General features: G+C 42.8%; 1 protein-coding gene across 2 annotated transcripts in view; it reads right to left on the reverse strand.

Annotated features, from left to right (window-relative positions):
* Window positions 1-1,210: 1,210 nt before the first annotated feature.
* The window catches only part of ANKRD10 (ankyrin repeat domain 10), a 51,532-nt gene continuing 26,579 nt past the window's right edge, over window positions 1,211-26,163 (reverse strand). For both annotated transcript variants that reach the window (XM_073349906.2, XM_073349915.2), the window contains exons 4-6: window positions 20,002-20,222; window positions 5,819-5,914; window positions 1,211-2,917 (exon numbers count right to left, since the gene is read on the reverse strand). In XM_073349906.2, coding sequence (XP_073206007.1) covers window positions 2,451-2,917; window positions 5,819-5,914; window positions 20,002-20,222 — 784 coding nt within the window. In that variant the 3' untranslated portion in view covers window positions 1,211-2,450. The remainder of the gene's footprint in view (window positions 2,918-5,818; window positions 5,915-20,001; window positions 20,223-26,163) is intronic.

A 26,163-nucleotide genomic window follows, 5' to 3' on the forward strand; every position in this document is an offset into this window, starting at 1 on the left:
CATCTATCTCCTTCTGAACTCACATACTGCACTCTTGCAACCTTGTTTTGCTTTGAGGACTTCAGTGGACCTTCCATATACTAAAAATGTTCAGAAGACATCTTGAGAATTTACAACAAGCAGCAATCAAGACCCTCTAGTTTCAGTTTTGGAAATTTAGTCTTGAAAGCAATAAGCATTTGAAGGAGAAGAGGGGTTTGAAGAAAATTTTTCACAGATAGGATAGAGATACTCAAGTTATTCAGTCAAATATTTTGGAAGAAAAATGTGTCTGAAATCTGTTTAAATAATAGTGAATGAAAGCCAAATATAGTATATATTTCCTTAAAAGCTTGTCTGGCAGGAAATTTAAGTCTTGAGTTATACTTCACTTGGGTACATAAAACCTCATTGAAAAACTATAAAATGTGGCCAAGCAACATGTGTGCAAGATTAGTTGTAACCTGAGGAGGAAAATTCAGACAGCACACTACTATAAATACTAAGGGCTTTGATTTGTCCAAATGAATATAAACAAAATCATATGTAAAACTCTAAAATAGCACTTGGAAAAAAATGTCTTAATCAAGGTTTAAGTTAATAAGTCTGAAGTGTTAGTTTGACCAAAATTATAGCATGCTAGAGGCGCCATGCTTCCGGTGAGATTTAGGTCCCCCTGCACATCTCATCTGTCACCAGAAGTTAAGTGCCTGCATTATTCTGGCCAACTGCTCCATTTGCTTATACTGTCATTGTAACTCAACTAGTATCTAACTTGCTACACTTTAATTTGCTTTGTGGTATTTTATATCGGAATGGTGATATATGAAACAATATTGTAAGTTCTATTAGAAAATACTGAGTTTTTCAGACTTTTTCCTAATGAAATGTTTAAGGGAAAACTAAGTACTACACAATTTCAGGGTGAAACACAAAACTAACATTTCTGATCTTTCTTTGGAACTCAGGACTGATAGAGTCTTTACACATAATGTAGAAAACATGTACTAGTATCTTTGAAAGAACAAAGAAACTCAGTCAAAGATGACTTGCCAGCCTATTTACCTTCTTTTTTATAATTCCACATAATGAAAATAAACAAATTCCACACAGGCGTTAAGAAGGATTAAATAGGTAAGTGAGATTTGACTTTAAATCTATTAAACACTTGTTCATATAAATCAATGAATGTGTCACTTCTAAATAAAATAAATCCAGATACAATATGGAATTATTTTTTTAAAATTCAATTTGTAATGTCCCTTTTAAACAAAACAAAACAAATTGATACAGTTCAAAGCTTACTGGGTTTCTCTCTTGTTTAATATATTCTCCCACCATTCTTTTATCAAATCACAAAAGTAGTATCTTACATTATTAATGTGTATACAGAGCACTTGTATGAATTTTTACTTGTGTAACAGGATTTAAATACAATGTATTTTCAGTGAACAAAGCCCTAAAAGTATCTTAACTGGCTAGATATACACGGCATTAGATTTTCAAAACAGTTGTAAAAAACACAAAGCAAACAAAATATATGTACAGTATATCAAAATCAGTCAAATATTTTGACCTGACTATTTCTATAACAAGTAGCAGTAATTTTAAATTGCATAAAAAGCAAAAACAGTGCCAACATGCATCCAGGCTGTGAGCTATGGTAAAATATCAAACACATAAGTAAAGTAGAGAAGCAAAATAAAAAAAAGCCATAAATCAGAACCAATGCTGAAGCACTCTCACTTGCAACTGACCATAGGTAATCTGCTTTTCCACCTCTATAATGCAAAGGGCCCTAACAATGGAGAAAAGAATTCCTATGCTACACTAAATTGAAAAATGTTTCTAACTTGTCTTTGCATTTTTAACATTTCATTTGTCATAGAACGAAAAGATGAAGTTCCAATTCTATTAAAGAAACATACAAATTCGTAAATCAGAGAAGCTCCTTTAAGAACAACACTTTTCAAACCTTGCATAGTGACAGCTGGCATTGATATCGCTACCATAGCTTCAGCAGAAAATACAAAAAAGGAAAATATTTACTTCAAGATTGATACACAAACACAACTTGTTTTCTGCACAAAATTCAATACAGTTTGATCATATTAATAAGAGGGAAAACACTTTTAAGAAGGGGAAAGATAGTGTTCACTAGCTTGGAAATAAAATTAAAAAAAAAAACAAATAAACGAACAAGTACAAAACCACAACATTCTATAGTAAAATGCAAAGAATAAACATTTAATTGTAACACCACCTACTTGCATCACTAGATAAGCCTCATACATGCAACAAATTAGAACTATAGTATAAGACTGTCAAATGAAAGATTTACTTTTTATATAAACAAAGTGTAAAAATAGTAATAGGTGCATTTTTCAGATTTAATGCTAGATGAGGATTTTTTGTCCCTCTCAAACATTTGCTAGCAATTTCAATATGAATTTGACAAACAAGATGTTGATTTAGGAACCATGATAAAGATACATTGTGCCTAAGACAGTATTATCATATTTCTGTTCAACTTTAACAGAATTGGAATGCTCAACAACACTGTTAAGTTCAGGGATGCTTTCAGCAGTATCCCCAAAACCATGATAATGCCCATAGTGCAAAGTATCTCCAAGATCTTCAGCCCATGAGGGCCTGTTAGACACAAAGCTACTTGGGCTTCCATTCAGATGCAGTGAACCACACATATCGGCAGAAGTATTCATGGCTTTTTCTGGTTCTTCAGTGCCATTACAGGTGTGAATTATGTGCCTATTGGCAGAAGCTGCTCCAGAAGTTATTCCATTAGGTCTTAACGTTAAACATTCTTCATGCCTGGAATCCATTCCATTGAACTGTGTTATGGTGGTGAAGTCCAAATGTCCATTGATGGTACATCCATTTGTCAATGCATTCAAAACGGAGCTACTGCTATTCATATCTGCATTAAGAAATACATCTGTCACCAAAAATTGAGAATCAATGGAAATACATCAAAATGTCTCCACTGCACTCCACTTTGTTTTTCAAAACCTATGCACAGAAACTTGGGGGTGAGAGTGGAAAGACACTTGAGTGCAAACCTAATTTTTATATTCCACGTCAACATAGGTGGTTTAAAAGTAGTATAATCTGACTCTGACCAGTAAATTTGAAAGCTAATTTTAATTTCAAAAACATAACTGCTAACTAAATTAGAAATGTATATATATATAGCTATGCTAATCTTTCTAAGACACTGCGAATTTTAGAAAAATAAAGAAGTTAAGTGACAAGTGTAGAGTAACAAAGCAGACAACATTCCAAACAGTATTTTGGGAAACAGGACAAATTTAAAATCCACCTGCAACTAAAGAATCTATGTGCAAGAACTTAAATTTGAGTGGACTACAGTTTTTAGCAGTGGTGATTATGTTTCTTGCCTCCTCTTTAGTGACAGATCTCAGGTAACAATACATGTTGAAGCAGGCAATATGAACAAGCTTGTGTCAATAGGGAAACTAATATAAAATGTTTCCTAAGGTTGTATATCAAACAATTAATTTCAGTATAACTAGTGGTTTACTTGAGAATATATTAGGCGGGAACAATATGTTTTTTCTTAATGATAGATTTGTAACATCTGTACAATCCACATGCAAAATGCCATACAACAGCAAAATGCACAGAAGACCATAAGATTACTAACAGAAAACAAGAAATACTAAAAATATGCATGCAAAAAACAGACTGGTTTAAGCAATTTCTCATTTGAATTTTAGTAATTAGTACGCTAATTACCTCGTCTGTAAAACTAAATTTCAGTCAAGTTTCAAATGTATGTTTTTGTAGTGGTACTGAAAGTACTAGCACAAAAATAGATTACTGGGTGTGCCCTAAAATTACCTATTGTGTGTGCACGTCTGTCTAACGATAGGCAGGGCAAACCTAGAAACTAGCTCTGTATTTTGATATTTGAGCATTTTACATTTTGTTTTCTAGGTCTTTCTGAACGTATGCACATACATTTATGTACATATTAATGCATAAATCTTTGTGCAGAAAAGTATCATTTGTTTTATTTCTAGCTCAGGGCAGTTAAGTATTCTCTTACTAAATTGCCAAATTTTAAAACACGGGGTCTTTGTTTGAAGGAAAGGTAATGAGTACCACTGCTTTACACTGAAGAAGTGGAAAGTTGTGGTTCTCCACATAAATATAAACGGATATATATAATATGACATTGGTATTTCACTTATAGTAACACACAATGCCAAGGATGTGAATGAACTGAGAGTTATCTGTGACACTAAGTGCAGCAACTGAAGTTTCCTGCTTATCCCTACACTGCTTAAAATAATCACATTAACTAAACTTATTAGCCATAGAATCCTGTTGGAGGTCAAGTTCAAAAAAAAAAAAACACTCAACATATTATGCCTACTAATATTGTGACGAAGACGCACATTAAAAATTTGATAAAATATTTATTAACTGGAAAAAGTGCAGAGTCCCATTTTAAAATTGGTAATTTAGGCTAGCTTTGTTAACAAAGTTAACAATGGCATTTCTGTTAGTGAATATTCAAAAGCATATCGTGAATAGTTCTAGTGATAATTACAGCATTTTTATATTTGTTGAAAATAAGCACCTAAAACAATACACAATATTTATGAAAGAGAAAGTCAACTACTTTTCAATAAATATAAACATTTGGCAACTATCACTGGAGCTTTTCATCTACTTTCAAACTAATGAAAAGGTTGTTGTTGTTTTTTTAAATCCCTACATATTTTAATGTCCATTTAATATAATTTGGTGAATCCGATCTATGGTATCAAGCAGAAACATTTTATTATAGTATGACTTACGACATGAATATTCATTTAAAAATTTAATAATACACTAAAATAGTAACTCCTCCCTTTACCTACCAAGTGGATGGACAAGCTGACCCAAGACAATTTTTCTTAAGACAGCATAACTCTATATACACTCTTGGGTTATTAAAAAGCATCTTGATCAAGCGGCCCCTGAAAAAATTAAAGTACTAATATGCACTACTACTAACAATATGGCTGATTTCATGAAGACTGATACAAAATCCAAAGAGTGGTTTCCAAGATTGTTCCAAATGGCAACTCAATGAAAGTCCCATGGCATCAATAGTCTTTTATCCACATAAAACAAAAGCAATAGCTGTTCACAATATGATTTCTACAGTCATATTGCGGTGTTTGAACAAATGTTGAATACACAGTCATTAGGTTTGGACTATTATTTGCATATGTTGAGCAAGTCTGAAACTAGCTAAGAGATATCACCCTGTTTCAAGAACTATATAAACCATTAGGATATAATTGCCAATATTGTACAAGGAAAAGTAAGTCTATTTGGTACCAATGAAATCAATCATTTAAAATACCTCCGAATTTTCCTTTAAGCTGCAAACATAGTAACTAAAAACAAGGCACATGAAATGTAAGCCTTTAATAAAAGTGAAATAGCCATAGTGAACTTCTATTTAGATTAGATCTATCAATAAGGTTTCCCTTATACCCTTGCAGTGTGTTCTATGAAACAGCTAATCTTTGATATCTACTTAAAAACCCAAATATAATAGCTGTTACAGTAATACAATAGTTTGCAAGACTCTGGACAACAGTGTGCAAAAAATAAAAGGATGTTTTATATTTAAATTAGAAATAAAATGCATATTGATTCTTGCAACGACAGGGAGTTTGCATTGCAGAAACTGTGTAAATTTCAATCTCTTTTGGTCCAACAGAACCACTCTCCTGTTGTTTGGTGTCTTCGACCATTTGAATGTTGTTGTAGTTAACAGGAAACTGTCCACTCCCACCTGATACAACAGCAACCTCTTTATCAATGTGCATATTGTCAGCATCATCCTCATTTCCTCCATTCATCATTGGTATTAAGCCATCAAAGCTATGAGCTGGTTAAAAAAAAAAAAAAAAGTTAGATTTAGTTTCCAGAGCACATTTAAAAACTTGTAGCCAAGCCAATAAACTGAAGTGTAAATATTCTCATTATTAAAATGAGAAAAAACCTGCTATATGGAAACTTTAATTGTATGGTCATAAAATAAGAATTCTGAGGGGTGCTTGAATGGAACTCTGGATCAGAAGTGACCAACTGTGGGAGAATTAATGATTTGGCAGGGGGCAGGGCTTAGCAGCCCTGGGGATCCTTTCCAGTTTATATCTTGTGTTTTTAAAGCTCATACTTTAGGGCTTCAGCTGGTCACCCACAGGGCTCAAGAAAGGATTCTTGCCCCCAATGTATCCTGGGGTGGGGATTTTTTGGTCACCCTCCTCTGAAGCATCAGAGATGGCCACAGATGGAGATCAGATCCATATGTGGGTCTGGCCAAGAAATTTCCCCCCAGGTCAGATTGGCAGTGACCTTTGGGTTTTGGTCTTTTTGCCTTCTGCAGCATGGAGCGCAGGTCAGTTGCCAGGATTATCTCACTTCATCAATTCCCTGCCATTGCAGGGACCTCAGGCATTGATGTACACTCAGTTTCTCCTATTTTCTGTCAGTGGCAACATAGTAGTTTTAGTCTCCTATGTGCTGTAATACTTTGGTTGTTGGTTTTAGTGTGTGTTGATGCTGTTTGTTGCCCATCGTATACAGAAGATCAGACTAGATGATCTGGTCATTCCTTCTAGCCTTAAACTCTGACTACGACTCAACACAAACTAGACACCCCATTACATTCAAGTACATTAGATTGATTTTTCTGGTGAAGTGAAGAGAAATAGTTGACATTTCAATTACCCATCATTAGGCTTCAGTTAGCACAATGATATGAAAGAGAGCAATTCATACTTCTCAGAGAACATTTCTAGCTTGGAATCAGACACCATTATATTGGATTCAGATTCTGAATGCTCTCTTTGGAACCATAAAGTCTATAGACAATTTTGCTTTTAAGTAAAAGTTTACATTCTGGAGCATAATTATGACTAATGCGTATGCATGCACCCGCTGCATCCTTGCACAGGCAGGGAACGTGTATGTCAAACTAATGTAGCTTAGCCATTTGCTTACAAAGGGAAAAATTGGCTTAATTTACCTCAAGCGTCTTATTCTCAACAGTATTGCTTCCAGAGCCACAATATAGGAGTCAGAGCCTTTCAGAAGGGGATTTTCATACTATAAGAGAACCTTTGGAAGTCAGTAGTGACAGTTGTAGTCTAGGACATCAAGCCTACTTGCCCCAGAGAGTACAGGTGGCCTTCCCTCACCAATGCTCTCCCTGTTTGCCTCCAGAACACCTAAACGTAACTGGGCTCCAAAAACGGTAGAGGGAGAGAGGGTGACCCAGTGTGGTGCTCTATAGAGGCTATACAGTCACAGAACAGGAGTTATGTAAGACAAGCAATGCCCTTTTTTCCTTCCTGGCTTTGCCTCCATGGAGCCTTGCTAATTGGCCAGTGGAAGAAGCACTGTGCTCCCCAAACTGCCTCTGTTCTTGCTACATTGTAGAGAGAAAAGACAGTTACCTTTTCCGTAACTGGTGTTCTTCCAGATGTGGTATTCATGTCAATTCCATATTAAGTGTGTGTGCTCGCCACATGCACCAGTGCTGGAAGTTTTTCCCTCAGCAATATCCATAGCGGACTGGCTCTGGAGCCCTCTGGAGTGGCACCCGCATGGCACAGTATAAGAGGCACTGCCGGCTCCCCCCCATCCTCAGTTCCTTCTTGCCAGAAACTCCGACAGTGGGGAAAGAGGGTGGATTGTAGAATGGACATAAGCAACACATCTCAAAGAACACCAGTTACTGTCTTTTCTTCAAGTGCTTGCTCATGTCCATTCCACATTAGGTGACTCCAAAGCAGTACCCCTGGAGGTGGGTAAGAGTTCATGGACATGTAGATCGCAACACAGCTCTGCCGAACCCAGCGTCATCTCTGGCCTGCTGAGTGATGGCATAATAAGAGGTAAATGTGTGAACAGAGGACCATATTGCAGCTCTACAGATGTCCTGGATAGGGATGTGTGCCAGGAAGGCTGCCGAAGATGCCTGCGCTCTTATCGAGTGGGCTCTGACAATCGGTGGCGGTGGAACCCCCGCCAGGTTGTAACAAGTCCTTATGCACGAGGTAATTCAATTGGAAATCCTCTGCGAGGGCACCGGGTGATCCTTCATCCTATCTGCTGTAGTGATGAAGAGTTGAGTCGATTTTCGGAAAGGCCTGGTACATTCTAAGTAGAAAGTCAAGGCCCTCCGGATGTCCAGGCAGTGAAGGCGCCTCTCCTCACTGGTCTTATGCGGTTTGGGACAAAACACTGTGAGGAAGATGTCCTGGTTCATATGGAAGGTGGAGACAACCTTTGTCAGGAAGGCAGGGTGGAGCCGCAACTGAACCTTATCTTTGTAGAAGACCGTGTATGGAGGTCCTAAGGGCAGCTTTAATTTCAGAGACCCATCTTGCCGACGTCACCGCCACCAGCAACGCGACCTTCCAAGACAGTGGGAAAGGGAGCAGGAACCCAGCGGCTCAAGGGGTGGGCAGGTGAGCCTAGAGAGGACCAAGTTAAGATCCCACTGCAGGACAGGAGTCCACACCTGCGGGAAGAGTCTTTTGAAGCCTCTCAAGAATCTGACCGTTATGTCATGAGAAAACACAGTCTGGTCCTGGATCGGTGGGTGAAAAGCGGAGATGGCCGCGAGATGCACACTAATGGAAGTGTGTGCCAGGCCCTGGCTCCTCAGATGAAGCAGGTAGATTAAGACAGTGCCTTGCCTCTCTTGATCTTTGCCAGGACCCTGCTGATGAGAGGAATCAGAGGAAACGGGTACATCGTGTTCCCTGACCACGACAGGAGGAAGGCATCAGAGAGGGAGTCCTTGCCCAGGCCTTCCTGCGAACAAAACTGGTGGCATTTCCTGTTTAGTCTGGTGGCTAACAGGTCCACTTGGGGAGTTCTCCACTTCTAGAAGATCATGCAGGCTACCTCTGGGTGGAGCAACCACAGTAAGAGAAGTCCCTGCTAAGGTGATCTGCTAGTGTGTTCTTGACGCCAGGGAGGTGACAAGCTTCCAGATGGATTTCATGGCTGATGCAGAAGTCCCGAAGATAGTGTGCCTCTTGGCAGAGAGTCAACAAACATGCTCCCCCTTGCCTATTGATGTAGAACATTGAGACCATGTTGTCCATCAGAACTCTCACCACCTTGTCTGACAGGTGAGGTAGGAAGACTCCACATGCCAAGCGGACGGCCTTGAGTTCTTTGACATTTATGTGTAATGTCACACATACCCTGGGTCTGGAGGTCACGGAGGTGCACGCCCCAGCCGAAGTCTGAGGAGTCCGATACCAACTCGATGGAGTGATGGGGGGTGTCAAATGGAACCCTCTCCAAGATAGTCATGCGATCGCAGCGAGGCAAGTACCCTTGGGGGAATGGTAATGATCTTGTTCAGGTGATCTCTGGACTGGGAATGGATCGTCACCAGCCATTGCTGCAGGGGTCACATTGAGAGCCTGGCATGATGGACAACGTAGGCGCATGCTGCCATGTCATCCAGCAGGCGCAGGCAAACGCTGGCTGTAGGCAGGGGGAACGTGGAGACCTCCGTGATGAGGTCTGTCAACATCTGGAATCTTTCTAGCAACAGGAATGCTCTGGCGCAGGTCAAGTAGAGTACCATTCCAATGAATTCTATCCTTTGCACCGGAACTAACGTCTACTTTTTATCGTTCACCAGTAGGCCCAGGGAGTGGCACGTGGCTTGTAGCACCAGGACATCTCTTGGACCTAAGACCTGGAGTTGCCCTTGACTAGCCAGTCATCAAGGTATGGGTAGATCTGGATGCCTGGACACCTGAGGTAAGCAGGCACCACCAACATGCACTTTGTTAACACCCTAGGTGCTTGTCATCAGGCCCAACGGGAGGACTGCAAACTGGTAGTGGTGGGGCCGCACAGTAAACTGGGGGAAGTGTCTGTGACCTTGAAAGACCGCTATGTGGAAGTATGCATCCTTCAATTCGAGGGTGGCATACTAGTCTCCTGGATCCAGGGAGGGGATGATAGAAGTCAAGGAGACCTTGCAGAACTTTAGCTTCTTTAGATACTTGTTGAGGTCCATCAGGTCCAGGATGGGCCGCAGACCGCCCTTCGTCTTTGGGATTAAGTACCGGGAATATACGAACCCCTTGTTCCTGTACTCGAGAGGAACTTCTTCCATCACACCCAGTTGTAACAACCCCGTTTCCTCCTGTGCGAGGAGACTCTCGTGAGAAGGGTCCCTGAAGAGGGATGGGGAATGGGGTGGGTGGGAGTAAACTGTAGGGTATAACCCTCCGCCAAAGTATTGAGGACACAGCAGTCTGAAGTTATAGTTGTCCATGTGGAAAGAAAAAAAAAGAAAGAAAGGTGGTTGGAAAACAGCAGGACAGACGAATCCGGGGTAAAAAGTCTGGCACATCGCCCTCGAGCGCAATCTTGAGGGAGGAGGTGGGGGGCTCGGGTGGTGCTTGTAGCCCATACTTTTCTTATGGGGGGGGGGGCTGGCTCCTGGTGGGTTTGACTCCGTTGGCCCTGAGATTGTTGCAGTCTGAACCACTTACGGGCTGGACTGGAACATACAGCCCCAGAGTTTTCAGGGTAGTGCAGGAGTCCTTAAGGCCATGCAGGTTACCGTCCGTCTGTTCTACAAACAGGGCCTGGCCGTCAAAGGGGAGGTCCTGCATCGATTGCTGAGCCTCCATTGACAGACCCGAGAGGAGCAGCCAGGATGCCCTTTACATGGAGATGAGCCGTGAAGCCTGCTGCTTCCGAGGCTGCTTGGAGGGCCGCTCTCATTGCAGCCGTGCCCTCTTTGAGGATGGCCCGGAATTCCTTCTTGGACCCTTTGTGTAGTGAGACTTCGAATTTGGACATAGACTGCCACATATTGTAGTCATAGTGGCCAAGGAGGGCTTGGCTCAACTAAAGGCTGGAAGACAAATTTTTCACCCAAACAGATCCAGTCTCTGAGTCTTTATTCTTGGGCATACCCCCAGGTTGCCCCGCCCCTCCCTTTGTTTTAACAGCCTCAACTACAAGGGAGTTTGGGGCCAAGTGGGTATAGAGATACTCATGGCCTTTAGCTGGCACAAAATATTTGCACTCAGCCCTTTTTGAGATGGGTGACAGGGAGGAGAGGGTTTGTCATAGGGCATTAATTATTTTTGATACCCCCTCGTGTAGGGGTAAAACCACTCTAGCGGGTGCTGTGGAGCAAAGGATGTTGAAACAGTGAGTCTGACGGCTCCTCAAGTTCCTCTGCCTGGAGCCCCAGGGTAGAGGCAAACCCTCTTCAAAAGCTCCTGATGAGCCGTGACATCATCTTGCAGAACTGGGTGAGGGGGACCCATAAAAGCGTCTGGCGATGAGGAGGACAAAGCTAGCATTGAGAGCTCCAACACTTCCCTTGGTAGTCCAACTGACTGCTCCCCTAGGTCCTCATGGGCCTGGGGCCAGTCTTCCCCTGTGGAGCCTCCACCTCCGGAGGAAGGTGGGATGCTGAGGCCGATGTCCTATCTGAGGCCTCCACCACTGATCGGGCGGCCTGGGAAGACTGGGTGAACCCCCATGGATTCCAGGGATACCACACTGCCAGCCATTAGCCCGGAAGCCATGGGGTCAGTTGCGGTGCCTATGAGGTCGATGGTACCACTGGTGCCAGGACCTGTCCTGCTACCAGGGACTCCTGATCAGCACTGGAATTGTAAACAGAACGGACACTGTGGAATGACCATGACTGGCTGGCTCGGTGGCCCTCCTCACCGCAGTGCCTCGACGCTGACCTATCCAATCGGGATGAGTTCCTTCTGCGGGACCCCAGGGATCTTCGTCGTTTGGCAGATCTGCGTTGGTAGATCTACACTTCACACTGCTTGACCTGTAGCAAGATCTAGAGTGGGACCAGGAGTTGAAGCGTGCCGGTTGTCGATAGAATCTTCCTGATCAAAGGGATTTGTGTCTTAGTGATGGGTGCCATTGGGCGGGTGACCAGTGACCCTGTTCCTCCAATCAATCACAGGACCGCTGCCGAGACACTGGAAACCCGATGGGTCGGTCTTGACACTCATGCTGGGGGACGTGTGCCTCCACAGGTCTGCGCCAGGTTACCAGTGAGCCACGCCTCGAATCCCACTGTCAGTGCCAAGGGTCCAGAGACCAAAGAGGGCTTCTCTGAGCCTGCCTCCCAAAGTCCGAGGCATGACAGCTCCATGCAGCAAAGCGCTGGCGGGATGTCCCCTGTGATGGGGAGCAGCGCTGCTGAGGCGGGGACACTCTGAATGGTCCCAAGATGGGTTTACCACTTAGCTTGGTTACCGCAAGAGCTGGTGTGGGCGGCACTAGTAGCATCAGGTTCTCCTGCGCTGCCTGCAGGGCCTCGGGCATCAATGGGACTTCAACTTGATGGAGGCCCTCATCACTGTCCGATGCGACAGGCACAGTAGAGGAGGGTCTTGACCGCTTGATATGAGATAGGACGACTCCCGGATGGAGGCGTCCAGCCGTCCAGCACAGGTCTTGGCTCTCCTCCAGCCCTCTCCTTTCCCTTACAGGAAGTGGGAGATCTTCCCCTTGTGGACCTCTTGGGTTTCTTTGCCAGGGGTGGGGGGAAGCAGTGCCAGCTCGTAGACAGCACCAGCAGGGTGCTCTGTACCAACACTGTGGTGCTTGGGGCTGAGTTGGACCTCTGCTCTGGTGCCGGGGTCAGCGCTAACTCCATCAGGAGTGCTTATGTGTCCTTCTCCTAGACACCTTAAACAACTAAAGTGTGGGTCGTTGATGGGCATGGGCCACTTACAACCATTGCCTGGTTTAAAGCCTGGGTATCGGGCATGCCCCGTCCCTAGGTGGGGTCCCATCCGGGACCAACTAACTAGAACTAATACTAAGGGTAAATACTAAACTATATACAACTATTTTACAAAGAAATGTTCGTGAGACACACTGAACTAAGCGAAAGCTAGCCAAAGCAGCAGCAGAAGTTCCAGCACCATCATTGGCGGCAAGAAGGAACTGAGGGTAGGGGAGCCGGCAACATCCCTTATACTGCACCATGCGGGCACCACTCCCGGTCCCCTACAGATACGGCTAACAGAAAAAATTCCGGCACCAGTACATGTGGCGCGCACACGCACTTCATATGGAATGGACACGAGCAAGCACTCGAAGAATTGTGATTTATGCAGTGGCAAACCAAGCACCAAAAGACTTCTGACATGGCTACAGTATAGACACGGCTTGTTGAAGAGTATTCTCTCGGGTGCTCCAGCAGAACATCATTACTTAATTCTTAACAGGACTGGATGCATCACTTAAGTCATTTAGACACTTTTGAATATAGATGTCTTGACCTTGGATTTCTCTCCAAACGCCACACAGAGGTCCAACCTTTGTCAGAAATGTTGGGTGAGGTCCAAGAACCATCTTGTCTGCCTGATAGAATCTCGGTGATTGACACCTCCAGAGAATATATCAGCAATTTAGGAAGACAAGTTAACAAACCTGAACAGCTTGTACTCGTTTTGTACACTTGATTTAATCCACCCTTGTAATGGTTTCATCTGCAGACATGCAAACAGGGTGACAAGTCTGCAGACTGCAACTGAGCCCAACTTCTTCAGAAAACTGCCTTAGTAAGTTCTGTCAACTTGCCTCGAGGTAGACAAAGCTAAATCCCTTGTGAAATTTAGGGTAGATATTATGAAAGTAAAAATCTTAACTGGAATAAGGTCTGATTTTTTTCTTTACTCAGACCAAGAGAGTCTTGAAGATGAAACACTTCTTTAGGGCGTAACTTAACCCATGTTAAAATAAAATTCCTATAAGCCAGTCATCTAGGTATGGAAGGTCTGTAAGCCCTGATGATGCATGTGAGTTATGATCACAACCAAGGACTTGGTGAACACCTTAGGAGATACCACTCTCCCAAAGGATAGTGCCATCTATTGGTAATGATCATTGTACATCATGAACTTGTGGTACTATTTGTGCTTTCACCGTATCAAGTTGCGTAAGTAAGCAAGTAAACAAGGGACCCAAACCAATGCAGGACCAAAAAGGAGTTATGTTCCCCAGAAGAAACCATATGGAATCTGATTTTCCCTTGGGCATTTGTTTTTGGGGAAGTCTAGAATAGTTTGCAGGTAAATTTTATGAAAGGAAGAATACTGGGAATAAAATCCCTCTCTCCTGTAAGGGTCTGACATTTTCTTTTCTCATAAATTTTACTAACGCCAAAACCTTGTCCTATAAGTTTCTTATGAGAGGGATCGTTGAAGAGAAAAGAGACTGAGTGTGTGAGAGAGAGAGAGACAGACACACACAACCAGACACACACACACACACAACCAGACACACACACAACCCGGAACTGAAAGTCAGACCCCCGTCTGATAAATTTTCTGGTTCCATCAGCCCAAGAAAATGGTTTACTATGTCAAAGAAAAAAAACCCCTAAGGACAAACGGTCTCAAAAAGGGAGGCACATAGAAGGATCTGTTTCCCTAAAGCCTGGAACAGGGTCATCTCTCTCATCTTCAAATTGCTGCTTGGCAACAATGCTGCCTGAAGAAGAAGTGAAGCTCCTTCATCTATCCGCTCTGAAAGGTGTAAGACACTTTCTAGTTTGAATTTCTATGCAGAACTGACCCATAAATAGATGGCTGAGGCCTGAAGCAGTTGATTTAGTCACTTTCAGCTTCTCCAGGATCTCATTTGTTTTTGGATTAAGGTGGTCCATACACCTACAACAGAGATCCAAAATCTGCGTCTAAGTCTCAGAGGAAATGCTGAATTCCTAAACCATACCTGTCTTCCTAAAGACACTACTGAAGTTAAAGATCTCTCAGCAGTGTCTGAGACAAAGGGAATTTTTGCCAGCCCCTGTGCCAGAATCTGGCTTTCCTAAGGAAATGGGAACTAAGCAAGGAGCAGAAGTCAGTCTTCTCAATTCCAACCCTTCACATCACCAACTCATAAAACTTTAGCACCTGCCTTCTCTAGAACTAGTGCATTAAGGATGCACTATTATCACAGATCCACAAAGTCCAGTGCTCTGGAACAGCTCTGGAATAGTCCCTGGGAGAACCTCTTCATCCGCCAATTGACTCGCACTGTGCAAATCCTTGTGTTCTGATAGGTTGACAATACGATTAGTGAACAGGAAGCCCATCTCATAGCCTTGCTCCAACCCAATTAGGATATACAAACCCTCTAGCATGGTGACCCCTGCATTCTTACCCCATCTGTCAAAATACGCTCCCATCAGGATGGTGGCTTCCAAGTAGGTCACATTCTAAGTCTTTTGCACACTCTGAAACCTTTTCCTAAATGCTTCAGGAGTCAATTCAAACTTGAGCAGCAAAGCTTTTTTGAATAGTTCATAGTCCCCAATATCAACTCCATCCATCTGGCTGTAAGCCTATATGGGTTGGGACCGAGTAAGGGGGTGAGACAGCGAAGCCAGCCCACAGGGTTAACCTGGTTCAAATTACAAGCCTTTTCAAAGGCAGTGGGGTAGGCATCTACATCCCTGCCTCCTTAAACTGGGGCAGCAATTTGGTATCTAGATTCCTTGTGGACTTGGCATCCCATGGCCTCTCCTCACTTACCCCTATGTGGGTCCTCTTGCTCCTCTGCTTCTTCATCTCCTATTCATGCTTTCATTACTTCTTGCAGTCTTCCAGCAACTTCTCTCTCAGCTCCAACTCCCATTGCTTCAAATCTGTTTATGACCTTGCTCCCCATGAAGACCCCTAGGCTAGATGGTGGAACTGGGTCTTGTGGACACCCTGCTGCTGCCCTGGCTGCTCTCTCTGGTGCTGTCCCTGGACCCTCTTGGACACACATTTGGGGCTGGAACCTGCCTCTTACACTGATCATTCTTCTCCAGCCATGCAATCAGTTTCCAACACCTAATCCTCTCTCTATGCACAGGTTTGCAATTCCTTCTTAGGAAGATGGTAATACACCATTTTCTGGCTATTTCCTTTGACTACTTTTGTTTTATTGCTGCTAGTCACATACTGCAACATACTCCTGGTGCATTCAGCAACCAACTCTTGGTGCATTCAGAAGCCATCCTCTGCTACCACCGGTCATGGAGCCAAAGGTCCAGTGCTCTAGAACAGTCCAGGGAGGACTCCCCTCAGGGTGCCAGACCTCCTTAGGATCTCACTCTTTCACTAGGGGAAGACATTTGGCTTCCCTGTCTCCTTGAACTGAACCTCAGAACCTCCAGCACCCCTGCTTCACACCATGAGCTCTCTTCAGTGAGTCCACCTGAGTTGGACACCCCAGAGAGATTTGTACACCCAAAGGGCGTAATGCACCCCCACAGTCAGCATTTGTAGGGACTTGGCAGGCACTGCAAGAACAGCAGTGTTTATTAGATGTCTGGAACATAGCACAGAAAGTCCTTGGTTAGCGTAAAGAAAACAAAATTTAGAGCATGCTCCACTCTGGTTATCCAAAACCCAGCAAAGCAGTGTCCACCCTTGGCTCCTGCTCTCTCTCTCCATCCTCTTTGTTCAAGTTCCCAGGCCAGTTCTACTAGGCCCCTCCTCAGTCAGTCGTTGTCCAGCTGGTCAAATATGGCTAGCTTCCTCCAGAGGCAGTGGACCATTCATGGTCATTAGCTGCTAGGTACCAAAAGTTTGGTGATTGGATTTGCCATTGTCTTCACAGACCATCCATTGACCTAGGCCCCAAACCCGACAGAGCCAGGTGCTATTCACACGACTGCCCAAGAGTAAACAGCCTTTTCCCAACCACCTAGTTATCCATGCAGCATATAGGGGAAACTGAAGCGCACACAGTACTCATAAAAATTAGCAGCAAAAATTCCCCACTTCATCAAAACTACCTTGGCAACAATGGTAGGGCAATCAAAAGCTAGCAACTCCAATAAGGAATAATCACAGCTGGGCACAGAGGATGGTGTAGAATCTTCAGAAAGCCGTCCTTTGACACCTTTAGAGGCATTTCTTGGAGATCATGCTGGATGCATCAGATGAGTGCCTTAGTGCAGGAGACTAAACCAAATGGCCCAGATACAAGGAAGTTCTCTCCTTCAGGACAACTAAGATCTGGGAAGGCCAACTGCAACAAGGTCTGGCTGAACCTCTTGGAGCCTCACCTTAGCACAGAGCAATTTTTGAAGTCAACAGAACCTAGAGAAGTGCTACCCCTAGTTTCCACCAAAATCTCAGATACTGCAGCCTCTGAAACTTCTTGAAGGGTTCCTACAAGGCTATCTTCTGCACAGACTGACTTCTCTGTCTGAGAATCTAGCAAAATATGGTGCAGAAGTGGGTTTCACAGACACACCACTCATGCCAAAAAGATTTTTTGCAAAGGCTTTTGCAACTTCAGGGCTGAAGGAAGTAATTTTGGAATACCACTTGCTGGTCTGGCTTGTCTTTTGGGGCTCTTTTAGAGAAGGGCCAGCAGGTGTTCCAGGATTTTTGCAAAACTATCTTCTTTCAAGTACATAAAGACATTGCTCATGCCCAGTTCAGTCATTTGAAAGGGAAAGAATCACATCTTGTGAATCTCTGCTTTTTTGCAATGCTACAAAAGGAACCCTGCTGGATCACTAATATCTGTGACTTCTGAAAATAAACAAAACCTTGTCTCATCATCAGCAATGCCGCTATTAGAGGATGATCTCTACCATGGATTTACAGATGGGTCCTGAGATGACTCAGGAGTCTGATCCTGGAACCACAGATCTGCCCACAGTAGGTACAGAGATTTCCTGGTGGGTCAGCTGCCTGCTGAAAAAGTTCTCTCTTTTTCCTTCTCTCTCTGCATTGTTGAGGGCAAGGCGCTTCTCCTTGAAGTGGACCACTGCCTGATGGAGGTCGGTTGGGGACTTGCTCCTCCCAGCTTGTGATGTCCACATCAGTTTTCTTCAGATACACTTTCAGTGTGTCCTTGTAGCGTTTCCTCTGACCACGGGATCTCCGACAATGAGCAAGTTAAAAGCAGAGGTCTTGTTTTGAGACACAATGTCCAGTCCAGTGGAGTTGGAGCATGAGGATCATTGCTTCAACGCTGGTGACACTGGCGTTAATGCAGCAATCCTCCCACTTGATGTGAGGATCTTTCGGAGGTATTGTTGGTGGTACCTCTCCAGACTCTTGAGATGCTGTTGATAGGTCACCCAGGTTTCGCAACCATGAAAGGAGTGTAGGAACAACAATAGTCTTATAGACCTTGGTATCCTGCCGTAGGTCACGGTCCGTGAAAACACATCGGAGCAATTTCCCAAAGGACGCACTTGCGAACTGGATCCTGTGCTGGATCTTACTGTCAATTTTTGCAATTTGAGAAAGTTGGCTACCGAGGTAGCTGAAGTGCTCAACTGTCTCCAAAGTTTGTCCCTCGATGGTGATTTGTGGTGGATTGTGTGCAAGGCCTGAAGCAGGCTGATGGATCACTTTAGTCTTCTCACTATTGAGTGAGAGTCCCAAGCTTCAGTAAGCTTGTGCAAAAAAATCCAGTGTGGACTGAAGGTAATTCTCAGCGGGTGCAGGGATGGCACAGTCATCAGCACACTGAAGATCAATAATAGATGCACTGAGTACTTTAGACTTCAAGCGGAGACTTCGAAGATTAAAAAGTCGCCCATCCATTCTGTATTGAATGTCAACTCTATTGGGGAGGCAACCTTTAAAAAGAGGGCCAAAATGACTGCTAAATAGATGGAGAACCCAGTTGGGGCAATAACACATCCCTACTTAACCCCAATTTTGATGACGAAAGCTTGAATCTCCAGGCCATTACAGAGAATGGTGGCAGTCATGGAGAAGCCTTAGGACCTTAATACGTTTTTTGGAGTGCAGCCAAATCTGGCCAGTACCTTCCACAGAGTTTTGCCGGTGGAAAACCTTGTCTAACAAACCATTAAACTATTTATGTAGGATTTTTTTGGGAAGTACTGCATAATGCTGAAGGGAAAGGAAAACGTTCCCAACTACGGCATACGGCAGACAGAAAAACAGTGGGATTGTTTGTGAGGGCAGCTATTTATATTCTGGGTACTTTAAGAAGGCCTCCACCTAAGGCCTCACCAGTGCCAAGCAGGACTGGACAATTACCTCCCGTGTTGTAAGACAAGCGAGGCAGATGTCCTGCTCTACTGGCACTGGTGAGGCTACAGCTGAAGTACTATGTCCAATTCTAGATGTCACGCTTTAGGAAAATAATGTAGACAAATTAGAAACTGCCCAGATGAGAGCAACAAAATGATAAAAAGGTTTAGAAAACTTGATCCATAAGTAAATGTTAAAATACTGGGTTAACCTGATAACAGTGTTCAAATATGTTAAGGGTTGTTATAAAGAAGATGGTGATCAATTGTTCTCCATGTCCACTGGGGTAGGATAAGTAATAATGGGCTTAATCTGCTCCAAGGGAGATATACATTAGATATTAGGAGGGGGGAAAAAAAAAATCTTTGATTCCAAGGTTAGTTAAGCACTGGAATAGACTTCCAAGGGAGGTTGTGGAACCCACATCATTAGAGGTTTTTAAGAACAGGTTAGACAAACATCAGTCAGGGATGGTCTACATTTACTAGGTTCTGCATCAGCATAGGGGTCTGGATCTGATGACTTCTACAAGTCCATTCTAGCCCTATATTTCTGTGACTATATATTCTTTATGACAGAAAGACGCTAAAAGATGCTTCACAGTCCTTTTATGAATCAACATCTGAGTCAGAAGAGAGTGCACACATTCCTTCCAAGTTACTTCCTGTCCATCTAGCTCTGGGACTTGCAGAAGTGAGGCATGTACTCGCTAAGAGTGGGAACGTTCAAAGGTAATTCTTTAAGGAGGCCACCAGTCTTGTTTTCATAATTGTTTTATTCATATTTGATTCATGTATCCCTTTTTAGGGATGTCAAAAATAAACTTTCTAGCCCAGAGTACCTTCTGTTATTCTCACAGTCAACAGTGATATTGCCCCTCCCACTTTTACCTCTGAAGTCTCACCTTCAATCCTAGCTTTCTTTACTCCAGCAGAATCCACATCTTCAAAGGATCTCTTTCGACTTGTCCCACCATTGACTGGATTGGGACCTCCATTTAACATGCCATTGCTAAAGAAACGGTTCAGGTGACAGTTCTGGAGGTTCAAGAGAAACTGGGCACACTCTTGGAAACCCTGGGTATGCGCAAGATCTGCTGCTGTCAGTCCACTGGCATTTCTCAAGCTGCACAATACAAAGAAACTGAATTACACTCATTCATCAACCCACCTTGACTGCTGCTGCTGCTCTTACTGACTAACTATCTGCAGGTGATGAGAGAGAAAGAACTTAAATAATTCCTTAATGGAAATTTGCTATCAATCTTAGTTATAAAACTAACTTAGCTCTTTGCACATATCTGGCTTCTAAGCAAAATTTGGGAGACAATATACTTTTCAATAAAATCAATATACTATGTGTCTTTAAAAAAGCATCTTCCTATTTAAACATCTCAAAATGCTTAATTTCTAAATTACAGTCTGAAGCATCTGACCTTTACACAGACTTCAGACTCCTAAATCTAAATCTTGAAATCTATCACCTTCTGCAGCTTATTTTGACAATCTATTTCTTTATCTTGAGTAAAAACCACCCTCAAAACAAACTTAACATGACTTAGTAATTGTCCATGGCATTCCGGTATCTAAGACAACAATAATTAACATCACTCATCTTCCTAACAATAAAATATAAAAGCTATGCTTAGTTAGGCTTTCCTTAGGATTTGTTTTTTGCTCGTTTCTTATTTCAAAGTGTGTGACATTATAAATGTTGGGGACTTCTTCTGTTATTTGGCTCAAGATTGGTCCAAGATGGAACACTGGCATTGAATTTTCTAATTTAGCAAGATTATGAATTAAATAAAGCCAGCTAGGACATCCACGGTTACAGACGAAAGTTTCAATTTGAAAGAGTTCTCCCTTTGCCCTTCCCCACTGATAAGCATTTACATGAATGGCCTCTGACAACAGTAAGCCTGTCTTTAGAAATATGGACATTAAAGTGTAATAAGAAAACGTTGCTACAAAAAAGTGTAGACAAGGGGAGTTGGCAGCAGCAGAATTAGAGGGAGGAACAGAGAATGCTGATGAATCTTTCCTAACTAGATACACTGTGAAACAAAACTTCCCAGCCAGAAAACTGTATCTTTACTTCTTAGATTTCGTAGTTTGGGCAAGAAGCTTATTACTTTAAGTTCCTGAAAATAAGTAGAGGGACCAACAGAGGGATAATTTAAGAGATTAACATAGCCAATCCATTGAACTGTCTCCTTTGTTGAAATTCCCGTGAAGTATAATAAAGTGCTCTTGCCAAATACATGAAAACAAAGGAACTGAGCAAGTTATAGACAGGCTCTAAATTATACCAATGTGACATACGTAGAATAATGTTAAATAATGCTAAATAACAATGTTGACATTTAAAAACGTTATTAAACTATTTCACTGCTCTAAGCAGTAAAGAAAGGAGGGTAAAATGGTAAGAAGAGCTACACCAGCATTTCCCAAAGTGGTGGAGGGAGCAAGAAAGACTATCCAGGTGGAAGATGTATAAATTAAGATGCTTAGCCCTTTAACACCACATGGCAAGGCTGCAGAAGGGCACAACTACTTTCATTTTCCTGAAAGAGGTGTTAAGTTACTAATTCCCAAACTATTTAAATTAATGGGGGAGAAGAGAAAGTGAATTTTTTTTTTTTTTTTTAAAGAATGGTTTCTCCCTAACTTGAAGATCCAGGCACTTTGCCTTCTATGAAAGAGCTATCAGACTACTACTAGTAGTAGTATTGCAGTAGCACCTAGGGGCCCTGCTGTGCTAGGTACTATTAAAAAAAAGAAAAAAAAAAACAACAAAAATCTGGTAGCTGCACCAAAGAGCTCATAAATACATCGGGGGGGGAGGTGTGAAGGGGGTGGGCGTTGAAAACTTCGAGTCAGATCTTAACTAAATAAAGCAAATGGGAATTCCCTATTTAAGGAGGCTAGTAATGGGAAGAAAGAAGTGGACAGAAACTGGAATTGACTGAGGGGGTTCCAAGAATCCAAAAGAGACCATCAAAGAATAAAAAAACCTAGTAAAAAATAAACCTAAACAGGCCTACCAAGTTTGGGTATCTTTTCTTAGACATATCTAGAAGGGAAGTTTGTTGACAAGAGCACAAAGTGACAAAGAAGCCACAGCACTCTGAAATACTAATGGAAGCTAACTGATGGAAAGACTTAAAATACTCAATTAGCAATCTGCATGGAACAGACAGGAAAGAACCATAGGGATTATTATAGTTATAGGATTTGGATAGAGGTCACACACCTTACAGGTGCAAAATTAACCTTCATCAAGCAAGCAAATGGGTTTTCCAAGCAATGTAATGGAAAAGACTGGTGAAAGCTGCTGCCATCCACCACTGACAGGAATCTGGGTAGACAATGAATCGCAATATTCTCACAGAATCTTCTAAAGGCCCCGAGTCAGAGCATGACTACATATTAAAAAAAACTAAGAGCTCCACTGTACCTTTAAAAGCACTAGCTTGGATGGGGGCTGGTGCTGACCTGGTCTATACCACCTTGGGAGCAAGCACATCCTCTTTCTATACCCCTTCAGGGGCTGCAGTAGGTATTCTCTTCCGTGGCTAGCCAGTGGTGCTGCAGATTTTCACAGCTGTTGGTAGCTAGCTCTGCCCATCACTTGTGCTAACATGAACATAAAACACTAACTATGTCCAGGATGGGAGTGACTCACTGCAGCATACCCTGCCTTTCCCTACACTTTATACCTTTCCTTACACTGTGTGTCTAAGAGTCTGGCTACAACTTGCTTCTCAAGTCATTATGATCCGAGCTCCTATATTAAAGTCTCCAAAAGACATTTCCAGATGAGAGTCAGAGTTCTACGCTTCCTCTAACAGGAAGGGAAAGAGGGGTAGAGTGGCAAGCTGAATACTCCTTTTAACTATTAAGTGAGGTGGACTGTGCCTCTTACCACTGAACAGTAACTAAATGACCTGTATCAATTTCTGAATTAGTATAGATGACTGGGAAATAGAAGGCAAATCCAAGACTGTGGAATGTGACTGTATACCAGGGTTCACTGAAAAACAGAAAAGAGGCTAAACTGTTTCCAACTAGAAGATTTACTGGAGGCTAGTACTAAGGAATACAAGGTAGATTATTTCTCTAAAGTGACTCAGATTCTCGGCCATGATGCAATCAGAGGTGCCTGGTCAACTGATGAAGAGAATACTTCACACTCTCATACCTACTTGAAAAAGCAGTAAGTCTTCATAAACAACACCGATTCTAACAAGGCCTTAAGAACATAACAATGGCCATATGGGGTCAGACCAAAGGTCCATCTAGCCCAGTATCCTATCTTCCGACAGTGGCCAATGCCAGGTGCCAGAGAGGGAATCAACAGAACAGGTAATCGAGTGATCCAACCCATCACCCATTCCCACCTTCTGACTAGCAGAGGCTAGGGACACCATCCCTGACTTCATGGATCAAACCCTGAAGGGCAAAGACATTTAAGAATACATGCCAATCTACGGACAGCAGGGAAGGGAGTTCTATCAGACTTCAGGTTTCCCCTAATCTACTGTCCCAAATTTTTAGAACACTACAGAACACTCTGAAACCAAATTTTAGACATGGCTCTGACCAAACCCGGATAGGCCTGAACCTTGGGCTCTGACATCTCTTTCAAAAGAGCCCAAAGGCATTGGTTAAAGATTCCTGCTAGTGATGGCAGTGTGATGGAACTGTTGTACTTATAATTTTACAACACAGAATATGGAATCCAATCTGACAAGTGTCTCAAAAGGCTGTAAAGAGGATGAACTAAACTTCTTGACTTTAGCAAAGCTTTTGACACGGTCTCCCACAGTATTCTTGTCAGCAAGTTAAGGAAGTATGGGCTGGATGAATGCACTATAAGGTGGGTAGATAGCTGGCTAGATTGTCGGGCTCAACGGGTAGTGATCAATGGCTCCATGTCTAGTTGGCAGCCGGTATCAAGTGGAGTGCCCCAAGGGTCGGTCCTGGGGCCGGTTTTGTTCAATATCTTCATAAATGATCTGGAGGATGGTGTGGATTGCACTCTCAGCAAATCTGCGGATGATACTAAACTGGGAGGAGTGGTAGATACGCTGGAGGAGAGGGATAGAGTACAGAAGGACCTAGACAAATTGGAGGATTGGGCCAAAAGAAATCTGATGAGGTTCAATAAGGATAAGTGCAGGGTCCTGCACTTAGGACGGAAGAACCCAATGCACAGCTACAGACTAGGGACCGAATGGCTAGGCAGCAGTTCTGCGGAAAAGGACCTAGGGGTGACAGTGGACGAGAAGCTGGATATGAGTCAGCAGTGTGCCCTTGTTGCCAAGAAGGCCAATGGCATTTTGGGATGTATAAGTAGGGGCATAGCGAGCAGATCGAGGGACGTGATCATTCCCCTCTATTCGACATTGGTGAGGCCTCATCTGGAGTACTGTGTCCAGTTTTGGGCCCCACACTACAAGAAGGATGTGGATAAATTGGAGAGAGTCCAGCGAAGGGCAACAAAAATGATTAGGGGTCTGGAACACATGAGTTATGAGGAGAGGCTGAGGGAACTGGGATTGTTTAGCCTGCAGAAGAGAAGAATGAGGGGGGATTTGATAGCTGCTTTCAACTACCTGAAAGGGGGTTCCAAAGAGGATGGCTCTAGACTGTTCTCAATGGTAGCAGATGACAGAACGAGGAGTAATGGTCTCAAGTTGCAGTGGGGGAGGTTTAGATTGGATATTAGGAAAAACTTTTTCACTAAGAGGGTGGTGAAACACTGGAATGCGTTACCTAGGGAGGTGGTAGAATCTCCTTCCTTAGAGGTTTTTAAGGTCAGGCTTGACAAAGCCCTGGCTGGGATGATTTAACTGGGAATTGGTCCTGCTTCGAGCAGGGGGTTGGACTAGATGACCTTCTGGGGTCCCTTCCAACCCTGATATTCTATGATTCTAGAACAAACTACAGAAATATCCAAAGATAATAAGGGGGGGACTTTAATCATGTAGACACTTGTTGGAAAAGTTATGCAGCAAAACACAGAATGCCAAATAAATTCTTAGAATATACTGGGGCCAACTTCTTGTTTCACAAGCTGAAGTAACCAACCAGGGGGACAGCCCTTTAGAATTGATTCAAATTAACAAGAAGGAATTAGTTACAAATCTGAAGTTGGAAGGCAATTTGGGAAAAAGTGATCATGAAATGACAGCTTTCACAATTCTAAGGAAAGGAAGGAGTGGCAAGAGCAGAATTAGGACAATGGATTTTAAAAAAAGAGCAGACTAAAATTCAGATAACTGGTAGGTTAGGTCCCATAGGAAAACAATCTAAGGTGGGGAAAAAGCTCAGGAGAGCTAGTGCTTTCTCAGGGACAATATCAGAAGCACAACAGCAAACTATCCTGATGCAAAGAAAAGATAAGAAGAATAGTAAGAAGCCAACATTGCTCCAACCAGGAGCTCTTTAATTACCTGAAAAATGAAAGGAATCCTACAGAAAGTGGAAACATGGACAAATTTCTAAGGAGGAGTAAAAAATAATAGCAAGCATGTATATGCACAATCAGAAAGGCACAAAAGGAGTTACATCCAGGAACAGACATAAAAATCAGTAAGAGAAGATTCTATAAATACATTAGGAGCAAGTGAGAAACAAAGAAAAGTGTAAGTCCACTACTTGATGGGGAAAAAGAACTAACAACAGATGACATTAAGAAGGCTAAGCTGTTTAATGCTTATTTTGCTTCAGTCTTTGCTAAAAAGATTAATGGTGACAGACACTCAACACAATTAATATTAGCAACAAGAGGGAACCAATATAAGTCAAAATAGGACCTTTGAGAGCTCATGGAAGATCAGGGAGTCAGATCTCAGGCTACTGGAAAAGGGCAAACATAGTACCTACCTTTAAAAAATGTGAATAAAGAGGACCTGATGAATTATAGACCTGTCAGCCTAACTTCAATACCTGGAAAAATATTGGAACAAAATGATTAAACATCAATTTTTAAGCACCTAGACGATAAAAGGATAAGTAATAGCCAACGTGAATTAGTCAAGAACAAATCATGCCAAACCAAT

This window comes from Lepidochelys kempii, chromosome 1, assembly GCF_965140285.1.
Source record: "Lepidochelys kempii isolate rLepKem1 chromosome 1, rLepKem1.hap1, whole genome shotgun sequence".
Lineage (NCBI taxonomy): Eukaryota > Metazoa > Chordata > Testudines > Cheloniidae > Lepidochelys > Lepidochelys kempii.